The sequence below is a fragment of the Carlito syrichta genome, unplaced genomic scaffold (assembly GCF_000164805.1).
Source record: "Carlito syrichta isolate Samal-C Ts95f unplaced genomic scaffold, Tarsius_syrichta-2.0.1 Scaffold303572, whole genome shotgun sequence".
Lineage (NCBI taxonomy): Eukaryota > Metazoa > Chordata > Mammalia > Primates > Tarsiidae > Carlito > Carlito syrichta.
The window spans coordinates 364524-382201 of record NW_007247668.1 but is presented as its reverse complement, the minus strand read 5'-3'; the positions used below and the strand labels follow the sequence as shown (position 1 = coordinate 382201).

Here is a 17678-nt window from a genome sequence, read left to right as displayed (position 1 = left end):
AACTCAAAAAAAAAAAAAAAATTTCAAGATTAAAAAAAAATCTACATTGCATTTTTAGTTCTGTTATCTCGGAACAATATTTTGGCTAGCTGATGAAAGATATGCCTAACTGAAATTCTACATACATAATAATACATAATAAATTTGACATAATGTTGCTTAATGAGGAAAGTATACAAAGATTACTACATTCAATGAGGGCTTTAGTTCACTGAACTTGAAATTACTAAATACTTCATGATTTGTTCACTCCTATTTTTACCTATCAAAAGATAAGAGTAAGCCATAAAGACTATTAAGATTCTGAAGATGAAAATGTCAAATAACCAAAAAATATTAAAATACTAAGTGAATATCTACTACATTGTCCTGAGGCGCTCAAAAGGGGCTACAATGTCCAAGTAAAAGAAACTTATTTTTCAAACATGTTTCCTAATGACTATCAACTAAATCCAATTTGGGTACTTGCAAACTTTAAATATAACAAAACTGCTGACACTTTAAATAACTAAGTGCTAAAAAAAAGTCTTACCTTTGATCTTTTGGCGTGAATATCTGTGATATCTATCCCACTCCTATCAAGAGGCTGAAAAAATAAAATACTATTAGAATAGGTGAGAAATTCTGAAAAATACCTTTTAAAAAGGTTTAAAAAGTCAACTTACAGAATTCAGAGACGAAACAACAGATGGAATTCTTTTGGCATCCTATTAATGTTGAAAAAAATAACAAAATTAGGATTGCTCACTAATTTCAAATTTTATTACACTCCTGTACTTAATAGTGATTGTTAAAATTTACCGCTAAGGGGCTTGACATCTTCTCTAAAGACTGCAATATGCGCCGAGCTGTTGAACTGGTCACACCATAAGACTGTGCACTGAGTTGCTTTGCTTTCATCTGTCTTCTGACTGGTGCCTATAAAGTAAATCCTATGTTATTTGTTGTAACACAAACTCTAAGGCAATCATTTCAGCCAATGAAAATATTTACAAAATTGGGAACGATGGCTCACTCCTGTAATCCCAGCACTTTTGAAGGCCAAGGCAGGAGGATTGCTTGAGCTCAGGAGTTCAATACCTGCCTGGGCAACACAGTGAGACCGCGTTTCTATAAAAAATAAAAAAGATTAGCTGGGCATGGTAGCATGCACCTGTAGACCCACCTACCCGAGAGGCTGAGAAGGGAGGACTGCCTCTGCCCTGGAAGCCAAGGCTGTGGTGAGCAGTGACTATGTTACTGCATTCCAGCCTGGGGGACAGAGTGAGACCCAGATCAAAAAAAGAAAAAGAAAAAATATTTACAAAATAGAATGGATGTCCAAAGTGAAACAGTATTAAAGTGTTAACCGTAGCTTATCTCTGGGTGGTGTCATTAAAGGTTCAATTTTTTTAAGCCTTTATTGGAAATCCAATTCTCTTGCTTGAGAAAGCATGTTTACAACCAGAATGACAGAATAGCGTGTACCACTCTAAAGAAAGATCTGCCAGTTTTGTACATGGGAAAAATGCGATAATTGAAAAAAAGTTCTAGCATGACCTTGCGTTCATTATCATTGATATTTAAATCAAATAAGACTAAATTAATAAAAACCAAATAAAGATCATTTATCATAGGTACTAAATAATATTTCATTAAATTCCAAGATGGCTAAACAAAGACTAGATTCTACTGCAATGGAAACAAAATTTTAACACTGATGACTTCTTTCTCAAAAGTTAATCTAGCCAAGCACAGAGGCTCACGCCTGTAATCCTAACACTTTAGGAGGCTGAGGAGAGAGAATCGCCTGAGTCCAGGGTTTTGAGACCAGCCTGGGCAACTTGGTGAGACTTTGTTTCTACAATAAATAAATAAATTAGCCTGGTAAGGTGGCACATGCCTGTGGTTCCAGTTACTTGGAAGGTTGAGGCAGAAGGATCACCTGAGCCCAGCAGGTAGAAGTTGCAGTGGTCATGAGTGCGCCACTGCATTCCAGCCTGGGCAAGAGAGTGAGATTCTAACTCAAAAAAATATATGTATATATTCATTACTGAATAGTGTTAATATTCTACTTTAGTTTTATGAAGAACCTGGTGCCCGTTGAGGGAAACTGCAAGGGGAGGAAAGAGCACACCTTATCAACAAGGGTACCCGAATAATTAACACTTGTATACCTAACCCTGAATTGTAACCCACCATCTTTAAAATAAAAAATAAAATAAAAAAGAACACAGTGCCCATTAGCGATTCCTGTCCAGGCTAGAGGCTCTGGCAAACAAGAAACATTAAAATATCCTCCAGAAAAATACAACAATGTGTCCTGTCACTAGAGTTTATTGGCCTCTCCACGACTCAGTTCACCAGTCAATAAAATGGAACAAAACTAGAGAATCTTCAAAATGTCTCCCAGCTCTAACACTCTAGGATAGACATAGCAAATAGGTTTTATCCCACATGTAAACTGTAAATATTTGGAATTCTGCATTGAGAAAGATTCTCAGTGTGTGTCAGGACTTGGTATTAAAAAGTATAGGCCTTAATATTTAAGCAATAAAGGAGGAACATCCTTTGCTTACACTATTATATGAATCACAGGCTTGCATTATTTTAACTTCCACTAATATGCTGAGCTATTTATTTTAACTATTAACAAAATTTTAAAAAGTAATACAATCCAGTTTAAGCTTTAGAAAAAGCTCCCTGTATAATTACTACATACATTACTACTACATTACTCCCTGTATAATTACAACACCTCTTATAACAAAGTATTGCCCATCATGACTCAGGAAAAAGCCGCATAATTACTATTAATTACACATGAAGAATTATCTAATCAGGTAATCAGGAAATCAAGTAACTACTCCAAAAACAAGACAAAACCTTCAGGTATACTCATTTCTAGGTCACTCCTATGTTGTCATGGATTGTCATCTTAACAAAATTTGCCCTCCAAAAAGAACAAGCATATTCTCTTCGATCTTTAAAATGTCAAAATCTGTAATGTAAAGTAAAAGCAGCACAGTAACACACACACACCAAAAGAGATTTCTTTGGTCCTCAAGAAAATAAGCGGGGTGTGGTGGCTCACGCCTATAATCCCAGCACGTTGGGAAGCCGAGGTGAGATGACTGACTGAACCCACAGGTTCAAGACCAGCGTGGGCAACTTGATGAGACCTCATCTCTACAATAAATCAAGAAAAAAATTAGCCAGGTGTAGTGGCACATGCCTATAATTCCAGCTACTTTGAAGGCTGAGGCAGAAGGATCATCTGAGCCCAGCGGGTCAAGGCTGCAGTGGCTGGGAGCATATTACTGCACTCCAGCCTGGGCAACAGAGTGAGACTCTGACTCAAAAATAGAAGGAAAAAAAAAAAAAGCCTGACATGATGGTGAGCAACTATGGTTCCAGTTCCTTGGAAGGCTGAGGTGGACAAGGAAGGCTGAGGTGGAAGAATCACCTGAGCCCAAACCTGTGACTGTGAACATGCAACTGTACTCCAGCCTGGGCAACAGTGAGACTCCAACTAAAAAAAAAAGCGGGGGGGGGGGGGAGGAAAATAGGACAAAGCACAGAATGATGCAATATACCTTAAATTGATATTTTAAGCTATTAATCAATTTCTAATTGTTTGCTGCTAATATATGTATGTAACACAACTGATTTTGTGTACTGATCTTGTAATTTTTGGCCCTGTTAAGTTTAATTATTAATTCTGGTAGCTTTTTTCCCTTGGGATTTTCTACATAGATAAACATATTGTATGCATATAAATAGAAATAATTTCATTTCTAATCATATGCCTTGTATTTCTTTTCCGTGCCTGTTGCACTGGCTGAAACCTGCAGTAGGATGTTAAACAGTAGCAGTGACAGCAGATATCCCTGCTCTCTTCATGATCCCAGAGGGACAGTACTGCCTTTCACCACTGAGTATGATGCTAGAGGACTATTTTTTTTGTAGATGTGCTTTATCATGTTGAAGAGGTTCTACCCTATTCCTAGGTTTGCTGAAAATTTTTATCATGAATGGAATGTTGGATTTTGTCAGATGTTTTCTACATCTATGGAGATGTTCATAAGGATTTTACTCTTTAGTCTGTTTACATGTAGATTCCATTAATTTTCTTTTTAACTTTTAAATGTTTTATTTTAAAATTGTGGGGTACAATTCAGGGTTATGTATACAAATATTCGTTGTGCAGGTAACTTTGTTGATGAGGTGTGCCCCCTGCTTCCCCAGGCAGGTTCCCACTACTGCCAATCCCACCTTCCTGCACCCCCCAGCTCTCCATTAATTTTCACATGTTTAGTCAACTTTGCATTCCCAGGATAAACCATTTGATCATGATATAGATTCCTCTTTAAACATGTTTGATTACATTTACAAACATTCTGTTGAAGAGGTCTGTGTCTGTATAATTCATGAAGAATACTGGTCTATAGCTTTCTTGTAATTTCTGTCTGATTTTGGTATCAGCATAATGTTGGCCTCATAAAATGTACTGGGAAGTGTTCTCTCCTCTTCTATTACATGTAAAAGTTTGTATAGAACTGGTACTATTTATTTTTTAAATGTTTGGTAGAAATCCCCAGAGAAGCTATCTGAGCCTGAAGATTTCTTTGTTGAAAGCTATTTTTAACTAAAAATTCAATTTATTGAATAGATAAAAATATTCAGGCTATTTATTTATTCTTGATTAATACCAAATAACATGCAAGTCTTAGGTATAAGTCTAACAAAATATGTTCAAGATCTGTGTGCTGAAGACTGCAAAATATGGATGAAAAAAAAATTGTTTTGAAAACCACCCAGGCCAGGCGCAGTGGCTCAAGCCTGTAATCCCAGCACTTTGGGAGGCAGAGGCGAGAGGATTACCTGAGTCCAGGGGTTAGAGACCAACCTGGACAACTTGGTGAGACCTCGTCTCAAAACATAAGCTGGGCGTGGTAGTGCACCTATAGTTCCAACTATTGGAAGGCTGAGGCACAAGGATCACTTAAGTCCAGCAGGTCAAGGCTGTGGTGGCCATGAGTGTGCCACTGCACTCCAGCCTAGGCAACAGAGTAAGACTTCGACTCAAAAAAAATCCCACCTAAATGGGGAAATATACCACATTCATAGATTGGAAGACTCAATTTTGTTTAGATGTCTATTCTCCCTAAATTAGTCTTTAGACTCAAATGCGGCAGCAATCAAAATTCTAGCATGATTCTACACTTTTATAAAAAAGCAAAGGACCCAGAAAAGTCAAATAAGTTTAAAATATAAGAACAAAGTTGGAGAATTTACATTTCCTAATTTTAAGACCTACTATAAAGCTACAGCAAGCAGCCGGGCTCGGTGGCTCAGCCTGTAATCCCGCGCCTTTGGGAGGGCTGAGGTGAGTGGATTGCCTGAGCCCGCGGGTTCGAGACCCGCCTGGGCAGCGAGACCTCATCTCTACAATAAATCAAAAAATCAGCCGGGCGTGGTAGTACATGCCTGTAATTCCGGCTACTTGGAAGGCTGAGGCGGAAGGATCGCCAGAGCCCAGCAGGTCGAGGCTGCGGTGGCTGGGAACGGCCACTGCACTCCAGTCTGGGCGACAGAGTGAGACTCCAACTCAAAAAAAAAGCTACAGCAAGCAAGATAGTAAGTGCTGGCAAAAGGAAAGACACACAGATCAATAGCAAAGAACAGAAAGTCCAGAAAGAGTCATGTCAATTGATTTTCAACAAAGGTACAAAGGTAATTCAATGAAAAAAGGATAGTCTTTTTAACAAATGGTATTAAAACTGGACACGGACACATTAAAAAAACAAGAACCTTGACAACACTTCATACCACAGATAAAAACTAACTCAAAATGAATCACAGGCCTAAATCACAAAATATGAAACTTCTAGGGAAAAAAACAGGAGAAAAATCTCTGTGACACTGGGTAAAATGTCTTAACAAAGCATGAAGCCATTAAAAAAAAAATACAGGATCAGGCATGTGGCTCACACTTGTAATCCCAGCACTTTGGGAGGCAGAGATAAGAGGATTACTTAAGCACATGGGTTCAAGACCAGCCTGGGCAACATGGCAAGACCTCAACTCTACAATAAATCAAAAAATAAGCTGGGTATGGTGGCGCATGCCTGTAGTTCCAGCTACTTGGAAGGCATGGATCACCTGAGCCCAGCATGTTGAGGCTGAGACCAAGAGTGTACCACTACACTCCAGCCTGAGTGACAGAGTGAGACTCCGACTCAAATGAAAAAAAAGATGTCATTAAAAGTAAAAACTTCTGCTCTTCAAAAGCCACTGTTAAGATAAGCCAGAAAATGGGAGAGAATGTTTGCAAAATACACATCTGATTAAAAAAAACTTGTACCGTGAAAAATAAACTCTCAAAACTCACTAACAAGAAAACAACCAAATTTTTAAATGGGCAAAAAATCGGAACAGACACATCACCAAAGAAGACAAACTGATGGCAAATAAGCATATGAATAAATGCTCAGCATCCTTAGTCACTGAGAAGTACAAATTAAAACCACAAGTTGAAGTTGCCACTACACGCCTTACTAGAATGGCTAAAAACAAAAACAAACAAACAAACTTGAAAACACTAAGTGCTTGCAAGCATGCAGAGCAACTGGACCTCTCTTACATTACTGGTGAGAATGAAAACTGAAATCAGCCATTCTAGAAAACAGGTTGGCAGTTTATTATATGCTTACCCGTATGACTCAGCAATCCAATTCATTGGTATTTACTCAAAAAACATAAAAATAAATTTTCACACAAAATGTTCATAGCAGCTTTATTCATAACTGCCAAAAACTGGAAACAATCCAGTGTCTTTTCACTGGTGAATGATATAAGCAAACTGTATTATAATCATACTCAACAATAAAAAGGAATGAACTACTGATATATGCAAAAATAGATAGATCGAAAATGCATTATGTTTAGAATAAGCCAGACTCAAAAGGCTACGTACTATATGCCTAAATTTATATGGCATCATGGAAAAGCTATAGAGAAAAACAAGTGGTTGCCAGAGGTGATAGTGGGAGGATGAGTAGACTAGGCACAAGGTAACATCTTGGGGTAATGAAAATGCCTGCTCGATATTTTGATGCAGAAGTAGTTATACACACAACTACCTCTCATTAAAATTCAAATGTTATAAGGGTAAATTTTACTATGTGTAATGTACACAATTAGAAAAAAAGAATCATCACACTTCCTAAGACACACATACAAATCTAATACACATAATATTCACTTAGGGCTGAAATAATGTTCATATACCCTAAGTGAGGAAAAAAAATCCACAGCTCTGTCCTTTTCCCAAAGAATAATTAAATCAACTCCATTTTTTGAGTGCCAAGTAACTTCAGTGTTCAGTAATGAAAGAAAAAGATTATCAATCCTTCTATTCAAACTACCTGATAAGGTGTATTTCGTAGTTTAGACTGTCTTACAGCAGCTGCTGCCCCACCATATGTTGTTTTTCCAGGATAAAATGGAGAATCTCCAAGCTGACCGGTTTTAAGGACTGAAGAATTTCCAAGTGACTGCACAGAAACACACAATGATAAATTATGAGCAATAAACACTGAAAACTAATGTGATTAAATCCAACCCAAGTAGTACTCACAGGGGAAAGAGTTCCAAAGGCAGACAAGTTGAATGCTGGTTTTTTTGAGCTGGTGGTAGTGTGCTGTGAGAGGGAATGAGAACGTTCAGCTTCTGGGGACCAGAGAGGTGGCAATGATGTGTTCTTTGAAACAGTTATATCTGAAATAAAAACATGTAATGAATAGCAATAATGCCAATTACAAGATCCTAGAGTTTTATAAACAAAAAATAAACATTACAATGAAGTAAGAAAATAATTCATCCCACAAAATTTATTATTACGGCCAGGCGTGGTGGCTCACGCCTATAATCCCAGCACTTTGGGAGGCCAAGGTGAGAGGATTGCCTGAGCCTATGGGTTCAAAACCGGCCTGGGCAACGTGGTGAGACTTCATCTCTAAAATAAATCAAGAAAAATTAGCCAGGTGTGATGGCGCATGCCTGTAGTTCCAACTACTTAAAGGCTGAGGCAGAAGGATCGCCTGAGCCCAGCAGGTCGAGGCTGCGGTGGCTGTGATGAGCATGCCACTACACTCCAACCTGGGCGACAGAGTGAGACTACAATTCACAAATAAAATTATTTTTACTACCAAAATTATATACCACACCAAGTGCCAAGAATACCTTTATCAGAAGCTCTTGAAGAAAAACCACTGGTAGTTGAGATGTTATCATCATCATGCTGAGAGGTAGAATCTTTAATTTCTTTTACGAGGGAAAATCCTGAACTGCCAATTGGGAATCCCGAGGATGTGGAAGGCTGACAGTGTAATGCAGAGGATTCCAACATGGAAAAATTCAGATGGCTCCGATGAAGAGAAGGCCTTGTTAATACATCTGGGTAATTTGAAGCAGTACTAGTTGTTGAAGGTTCTTAAAAGAAAAGCAGTAATATTATAACTATACAACTTAGAAAGAATACACAATATTGAATCCAGGAGTTCAAGACCAGCCTAGGCAACATAGCCAGACCTCATCCTACAAAAAGAATACAAAAATAACCCAGACATGGTGACACCTGCCTATAGTACCAGTTACTCAAAAATCTGAGGAGAAAGGATCGTCTGAGTCTAGGAGGTCGAGGCTGCGGTGAGCCGTTGGTCATACCACTGTACTCCAGCTTGGGTGGGCTGGAACTGAAGCATGAGACTTCAGTTCAACAACAACAAAAAAACTACAGTATATGCAATATAGGTTCAATTCAAATCATTGAGGTCTCCTGTGATAAGCACAAATTTAAGATATTAGCCAAAGTTTCAACCAACCAAAATTAATTTACTTAACCTAGTGTCAAAATATAGCTTCTAAAACTGCATGGTTCTTGATTTTCCTTGAAGAGGTGTCATTATAAGATGTAATCATAAAAATAAAATTAGCTATGTAAGAAAGTCATCTAAAAATAGGCATAGACTACCTCTCCAGAAATAACCATTAATAGATGTGCATAACTTCCAGATACTTTAAATGCATATACAAATAGACATTTTTCCTAAACCACAATCATGTTCTGCACTTTGCTCTGATTTGTGTTTTCATTTTTCCAATAGTTTTGTTTCAATATTTGTAGCATTTTCTTTAAAAACCACACTGTGTTGAACATGGTAGTGCACACCCGTAGTCCTAGCTACTTGGGAGGCTGAGGTAGGAGGATCATTTGAGCCCAGGAGCTTAAGGCTGTAGTGCATTATGAACATACCTGTGAATAGCCACTGCACTTCAGTCTGGGCAACATAGCAAGGCCCAGTCTCTTAAAAAAAAAAAAATTACATTGTATTTTTCATACCTTCATATTGATTCATCACAATTATTTTTTCAATTGCTTTCCCAATTCTCATTCAAACATCATGCACTTACTTGTGTATAATTTTTAGAGTATTCTTTGGAGAAATCCATATTTCTCCATTTTATGAGAATCATGAGAAGAAACCATTAAATAAATATTCCTAAGTCACCCAAAAAAATGAGTCAGTACATCTGAAGTTGGGCCCATAAATTAGCCTAAGCAGTCCCATAACAGAAGTCCAGAGTCCAGAGTCTCTTGTACATTATTACCCAAAAGGTCAATACTTAGTTAAAATTCATTTGATATGCATAAATAAGAACAACGTGGGCTAGGTGCAGTGTGGCTCACACCTATATCCCAGCACTTTGGGAGGCCAAGGTGGAAGCGTTGCTGGAGCCCAAGACTTCGAAACCAGACTAGGTAACATAGCAAGACCTCATCTCTACAAAATATTAGCCAGGTGTAGTGGCATGTGCTTACAGACCCAACAACTCAGAAGGCTGATGCAGAAGGATCTCCTGAGCCCAGGTCAAGGCTGCAGTGAGCTGTGCTTGTATTCTGAGAATCAACCTGATAAACAAATCTATGTGGAAACGTTCTGTTATACTGGATCAGACTGCATGCTCATTTTTCTTAATGACTGATTTTTTTTTTTTTGGAGTCTCACTGTCGCCCAGACTGGAGTGCAGTGGCATGCTCCTGGCTACCGCAGTCTCAACCTGCTGGGTGACAGTGATCCTTTCCACCTCAGCCTTCCAAGTAGCCGGAACTACAAGCACGTGCTACCACGCCAGGTTAATTTTTGATTTATTGTAGAGACGAGGTCTTGCCAAGTTGCCCGGGAGGGTCTCGAACCCGCGGGCTCACACAGTCCACTTGCCTTGGCCTCCCAAAGTGCTGGGATTACAGGCTGAGCCACCCAGCCCGGCAATGACAGATATTAAACTTTGATTCAAAGGATTTTCTGATGAAATTATACTCCAGATGATAGTATATATTTCTCCATAATCTCCAACACAGGGTTATTAACCTTTTTTGATTTCTGCCAATCATGTATGTCAAATGGCATTTTTTCCCTTTATTTATTTAAATAAGAGGCCTTTTCCTTTTTGTAGAGATGGGGGTCTTACTGTTGTTCAGGCTGGAGTGCAGTGGCACAATCATAGTTCACTATAGCTTCAAACTCCTGGGCTCCAACGATCCTCCTGCCTCAGCCTTCTGAGTAGCTAAAATCATAGGCAGGTGAAACCACACTCAATAATTATTTTTATATTTTGTAGAGATGGGGATCTTACTATGTTGCCCAGATTGGTCTTGAATTCCTGATCTAAGCGACCTTCCCACTTCCGCATCCCAAAGCACTGAGTAGGAGTGAGCAATCGGGCCTGGCCTAAATAATGAGGCCTTTTGAGCATCCTTCTTTATATATATTGGTCATTTATATTTCTCTTTCTGTTGACTGTTTGTTGATATAGTCTCTCTTACTAAGAAGACTGGTAAGAGCTAATTTTTTTGATCAGTAGGATCAAACTGAAACAATATGATAGCTGAAAAACTGTTTTTTCTAGTTGGTTGAACCCATACACTTTTTTGCAATACAGAAAATACCTTGTACCTTGTTTAGAGTCTTTTACCATTCTGAAACTATAAAATTTTTTTTACTTTTTTTGATACTGTTATTTTTATTTCAATAAAATGTTTAATCTTGACTCCATCTGAAATCAGTTATAACACAGGAGTGAAGGATTCAGCTTCACTGTTTTCTAAATGGCTGGCCTGTTTATACCCTAAAATAATCTCTCTCTCTCTCTTTTTTTAATCAGAGTCTCACTCTGTTGTCCAGGCTGGAGTGCAGTGGCACGCTCCCGGCCACCATAGCCTCAACCTGCAGGGCTCAGGTGATCCGTCTACCTTAGCCTTCTAAGAATCTGGAAGCACAGGCATGCGCCACAATGCCTGGCTAATTTTTTTATTTATTGTAGGCAAAAAATTTCATCATGTTGCTCAGGCTGGTCTTAAACCCCCAAGCTCAGGCAATCCTCTCGCCTCTGCCTCCTAAAGTGCTGGGATTACAGGCATGAGTTACCACGCCTGGCAAAATAAACTCTCAAATTATCCTTTCCTCACTGATTGAGAAGCCGCCGTTACCACGTACTAAATTCCAAGAGTCTTTCCCCACACTTCTTCTGATGATCTATCTTCCTATTTCTGTACCAGTACCATAGTGTTTTAAATACTACAGCTTTAGAACACATTTAATGACTGTTAAAGCTATTCCACCCCACTTTCTCTTTATTATTTTTGTCAGAAATTCTCTATTCAGCTTCAGGTATATTTTCGAGAAATTTATAATTGTCAAATTCCAAAAAGAGGCTTCCAGTTAGGATGGAATTACTGGGACCAGACTGGCTTTGCTACTGCAAACAATTAACTAGAGAAAAAATATGAAGTAACTCCTTTCAAACAGTGGAAAGCAACACAAAGAAAAACTCACAAGTGATTCCTATGATTACCCACTTTCTGTCTAGGAACATTTTCAGATCTGGAACAGAGACTTGTAGTCCAAGTAAAACTCAGCAGGCAGAAATCAGAATTAAGGGCACTGGACAGCAGAGAACAGTGTAGAGTGGCTCCCAGAAATCCACATGGGAGTGTGGAATGAGCAGATGGACTGTACATACACAGAGCAAGACCACTTCAGGTTTACTAAACAGCAGCTGCTATGGAGTTGAGAAAACAGATACTACACAATAAGCAGGGCTAGGGGAAAAAAAAAAAAACAGTGCCAAGGACTATGAAGTTCCAGGGCTGCCAGAATTTAGAGATCTCATTAACAGTGACATTCAGCTGATAAATCAAAAAGCTTCCTCTTAGGAATAACGACTATGTCCTAGAGTAAGACCTACTCCAGATCTCTCCTAAAAAAACAGGGGGAGACAGAGTTCTGCAGGCTAAGTTCCATATTAGGAGGCTTAGGAAGCACCTTGGACTTCCCACAAATAAAAATTAACATAGCATAAAACTACATCTACAAAAGTTCAACAGATTATTAAGGAACTAAACTGCCTGCTGAAAACAAGAATCAACACTTTTCAGAAGATAACAGAATCCAGTCTCTTACTCATTATTATTCAAAACGCCAATACTTAGTCAAAACTCACTTGACATACAAATAAATAAGAATAATGTAGGTTGGGCACAGTGGCTCATGCCTGCAATCCCAGCACTTTGGGAGGCTGATGTGAGAGGACTGCTTGAGCCCAGGAGCTCAAGACCAGCCTGGGCATCATAGTGGGACCTCAGCTCTACAAAAAACTAGCTGGTTGTAATTGTATGCACCTGTAGACCCAGCTACTCAGGTCAAGGTTGTGGTGAGCCATGATCATGCCTCTGCATCCAGCCTGGGTGACAGAGATTTTTTGGTAGAGATACAGTCTCACTATCTTGCCCAGATTGGTCTCAAACTCCTGGGTTCAAGGGATTCTCTCACTTTTGATCTCCCACAGAGCTGGGATTTCAGGCATGAGCCACTGTGCCCAGTTTTATTTATTTTCTTTTTGTTTTAGAGACGGGGTCCTGCTATGTTTCCCAGGCTAATCTGCCCAGGTTTGTCTTAAACTCCTGAGCTCAAGCAGTAGTTGCAACTACAAGCACGCATCATCTCTACAGGCTTTATTGTTATTTAGACTGTTCTCCTACTTATTTTTTAAAAAGTAAACATAAGCTAAAATTCACTACTGAAGAAAAATAAATTTCAGTAAATTTAATGTAGCCTAGATGTATACTGTTTATGAAGTCTACAGAAGCATACAATAATGTTCTAGACCTTCACATGAACTCACTACTCATTCACTGACTCACCCAGAACAAAATCTAGTCCTCTAAGTTTCTAGTCCTGTAAGCTTCATTTATGTTAAGTGTCCCATACAGGTGTACCATTTGTTTTACTTTTCTTTTTTTTTTTTTTTTTTTTTTTGAGTTGGAGTCTCATTCCATCGCCCAGAGTGGAGTGCAGTGGCCACTCCCGGCCACCGCAGCTTCGACCTGCTGGGCTCCAGCGATCCTTCCGCCTCAGCCTTCCAAGTAACTGGAACTACAGGTGTGCACTACCACACCCGGTTAATTTTTGATTTGTTGTAGAGATGAGGTCTCCCCAAGTTGCCCAGGCAGGTCTTGAACCCACGGGCTCAGGCAATCCACTCACCTCGGCCTCCCAAAGTGCTGGGATTACAGGCTGAGCCACCGAGCCCGGCCTTGTTTTACCTTTCATATCATATTTTTACTGTACATTTTCTATGTTTAGATTCACATATATGTGTTACAATTCCCTACAGTATTCAGTATAGTAACATGTTAAACAGGTTTGCGGCCTAGAAGCAATAAACTATAGCCTATGCATGAATAGTTTATATATCTAAGTTTGTATACGTACACACTACAATGTTCACACAATGACAAAACTGCCTGAGAATGTCTTTCTCCTATCTCCACAGATAAGTGACACAAGACTAGGTGTACATTTCTGAGAATGCACTATCAAATTTAAGTTAATGGAGGATTACTGCACTATCCTCTTTACTTCTGTAGTTTGAAATTTTCCATAATTTAAGCTTAGAAGTTACTCACAAAGATGTACATAATATACATGTAACAGAAAAGCTACCTATCAATTAAATTATATAATGAACAAAATCTGAATTCAAAGTGACCTTGGCAAACCAGTGAAACTCATCCCATTATTTTCATGAAAAAACACACAAAAAATTTCACAGATGTAGAATGAAAAGCTCTCCATGCATCTCACACCTAAACTAAATCCTTCAAGTTAGTTAATCCTTACAAGTATGCTCAGTAGGACCGTTAGGTGATTTCAGTCACTGTGGACATGCTAGTGCACACTAGAAGTCTCTAAGCAAAATAAAATCTGGGATCTCATTTGAAGCAGTCATAGAGATATACCAGATGAGGCTTCAAGATGGTTGCTGGTGATACATTAAAGAAATCTTGAAAGGATAGATATTAAAACTTCTGAAGTAGTTCTAATAAAAATAAGCGAACACCCAAACAATGTGTCAAACTGAATATTACTAAGAAAACAGATTTGCCATTTACCCAAAGCAAAACCATTCTTTAGGCCCATTTCACTATCACTATTTCTCACCACAGGCAGATCAGGCAGGATAATGTTACTAAGTATACCAAAATTAACAGGGCATATATCCACATCAATTATTTATTCTAGACAAAATTTAACACAGAGTTAGAAAAAATTTTGTTAACTAAATATGTCAGAACACATAGTGAAAGAAAAAGTGTGTACTGAAAGTAAGGGATAAGTTGAACTTCATCAAAATTAAAAATTTTTGTGCTTCAAAGGATACCAACAAGAAAGTAGACAACCCACAGAATGGAAGGGAGTATTTGCAAATCATATACTGATAAGAGAATTATATCCAGAATATATAAAGATCTGTTATAACTCAACAGTAAGAAGACAAATATTGTTGGGCACAGTGGCTCACGCCTATAATCCCAGCACTTTTGGGAGGCAGAGGCAAGAATTACCTGAGCCCAGCGATTCAAGACCAGGCAATATCTCATCTCCACAGTAAATCAAACCTGGCAATATCTCATCTCCACAGTAAATCAAAAAATTAACCAGGGTGGTGGCATACACCTGTAGTTCCAGCTACTCAGAACGCTGAGGTGAAAGGATCGCGTGAGCCCAGCACGTCAAGGCTGTGGTGGCTTTAAGTGTTTGTTCTAGCCTGGGCAACAGAATGAGACTCCAACTCAAAAAAAAAAAAAAAAAAAACAGGAGAAAAGGGGCTAGGTGTGACAATGGCTCATGTCTGTAATCTCAGTGCATTGGGAAACTAAGGCGGACAGACCACTGAGGCTAGGAGTTTGAGACCATCTAAACAACACAACAAAATTCTGACTCTACAAAAAATTTATAATTAACCAGGCATGGTAGTGCATACCTGTAGTCCCAAGCTACTTAGGAGGCCAAGGCAGGAAGACTACTTGAACCCAGGAGTTCGAGGCTGCAGTGAGCCATCATCATGGCACGGCACTGTAGCCTTGGTGACAGATCGAGACCTTGAGTTTTGTTTTTTGTTACTGTTTTTTTTGTTTTTTGAGTCGGAGTCTTACTCTGTCGCCCAGGCTGAAGTGCTCCCAAAGTGCTGGGATCACAGGTGTGAGTCACTGTGCCCAGTAAGACTCTCTTAAAAAAAAAAATGGCTGGGCTCGGTGGCTCAGCCTGTAATCCCGTGCCTTTGGGAGGCTGAGGTGAGTAGATTGCCTGAGCCCGCGGGTTCAAGACCCGCCTGGGCAGCGAGACCTCATCTCTACAATAAATCAAAAAATCAGCTGGGTGTGGTAGCACATGCCTGTAATTCCGGCTACTCGGAAGGCTGAGGCGGAAGGATCGCTGGAGCCCAGCAGGTCGAGGCTGCGGTGGCCGGGAGCGGCCACTGCACTCCAGTCTGGGTGACAGAGTGAGACCCCAACTCAAAAAAAAAAAAAAAAATGATGAGGCTGGGCACGCTGGCTCATGCCTGTAATGCCAGCACTTTGGGAGGCTGAGGTGGGAGGATCACTTGAGGCCAGGAGTTTGAGGCCAGCCTGGGCAAATAGTGAGATCTCATCTCTACAAAAAAAAAAACCAAAATGATTAGCCAGGTATAGTGGCACACACCTATAGTCTCAGCTGCTCGGGAGGCTGAGGCAGAGGATTGCCTGAGTCCAGGAGGTCAAGGCTGTGATATGCCATGGTCGTGTGCCATTGCAGTCTTGCCTGAGCAAGAGTGAGAAGCCAAGTCAAAAACAAAAAAAAAAAGTGAAAAGACAGGGTATTATTCTCAAATACGCCATATTCACAAGTCATAAAGAGTATATTTAATATTTGTCAACCCCACCAAAATACTGCAAAGTAGATCCAAAAAAAGTCAATCCTTTAAAACGCAGGTTACTTAATTAAAAGATGAATGGGATGACCCAGCTGGGCTTGCTCCAGAGAAGACAGGAGCCAACTGCAGTTATATTATATACAAATTCATGTGCTGTGTGAGGCACCATCACAGTTCAACAGTTAACAATTATACAGTGCTATCTTAGTGCCATGGACTGTTTTTTTTTTTTTGAGTTGGAGTCTCACTCTGTCGCCCAGACTGGAGTGCAGTGGCCGCTCCCGGCCACCGCAGCCTCGCCTGCTGGGCTCCGGCGATCCTTCCGCCTCAGCCTTCCGAGTAGCCGGAATTACAGGCGCGCGCTACCGTGCCCGGCTGATTTTTTGATTTATTGTAGAGATGAGGTCTCGCTGCCCAGGCGGGTCTCGAACCCGCGGGCTCAGGCAATCCACTCACCTCAGCCTCCCAAAGGCGCGGGATTACAGGCTGAGCCACCGAGCCCGGCTTCATGGACTGTTTTAAGGGCTTCACAATTACTCTTTTTAAAACAACTTGTGAAAATACAGAGGGGAAAATATATTATCTCACCAAAAGTCACATGACTAATATTAGTGATATGAAAATTCAAACCCAAAGTCTGACATCAGAGCTTACCCTTTTAACTGATATAGTTCATCCATTTTCCTTAATAAACAAAAAGTTGACAAATAAAAAAGACATCCAACTTGAAACTGATTATCACCCTCTTCTTAGTACCTGATTAGAATTACCATAGACAAGCAAAATATTTAAAATTCAGGCATGAAAACCTATCATTCATACAAAATATCCACATTCTATTTACCTTCTGTATTACTGGCTGCTGGCTCAGGAGTGACTCTCCCATCATTAGCATTAGAGTTCTCCTCAGCACACATCAGATGGTCCTCTTCTCTATTTTCTGGCCAGTGTGGAACCTCACTTGTGTCCGCTGAGCAACTGCATGCATCTTCATTCTTGTTGAAGTATCTTTGTAGCCACCCTGGCACAATATTCTTAACAGATTCTGTAACCCTGCTAAGAATGCCCTATTGGAAGGAAAAGCACAAAGACCATCTTTGATGGTGAATTTTCACTATAGCAAATGTTCCCTGATAATCTGAGGAATTTTACTATACTGACTTTTAAAGGGAGAAAGAAAAAATAATGTAGTATAATAACTACCAATATTATTAATATTTACTGTAGTTTGGCTATGTGCCAGGTACTGTTCTAAGCAATTTATATATGTTACTCAACCTAATACTCAAAACAACTTTATGAAGTTGGAATTAACTTTAAGAATGGAGACAATGAGCCAGGCTCGGTGGCTCGGCCTGTAATCCTGCGCCTTTGGGAGG

At 39.5% G+C, this 17678-nt stretch overlaps 1 protein-coding gene across 2 annotated transcripts in view; it reads right to left on the bottom strand.

Annotated features, from left to right (window-relative positions):
* The window catches only part of NUP153 (nucleoporin 153), a 57355-nt gene extending 39989 nt beyond the window's left edge, over positions 1-17366 (bottom strand). For both annotated transcript variants that reach the window (XM_021712659.1, XM_008058665.1), the window contains exons 1-7: positions 17144-17366; positions 8227-8475; positions 7622-7761; positions 7410-7538; positions 802-918; positions 666-707; positions 533-586 (exon numbers count right to left, since the gene is read on the bottom strand). In XM_021712659.1, the coding sequence (XP_021568334.1) occupies positions 533-586; positions 666-707; positions 802-918; positions 7410-7538; positions 7622-7761; positions 8227-8475; positions 17144-17216 (804 nt within the window). In that variant the 5' untranslated portion in view covers positions 17217-17366. The remainder of the gene's footprint in view (positions 1-532; positions 587-665; positions 708-801; positions 919-7409; positions 7539-7621; positions 7762-8226; positions 8476-17143) is intronic.
* Between the last annotated feature and the right edge of the window lie 312 nt (positions 17367-17678).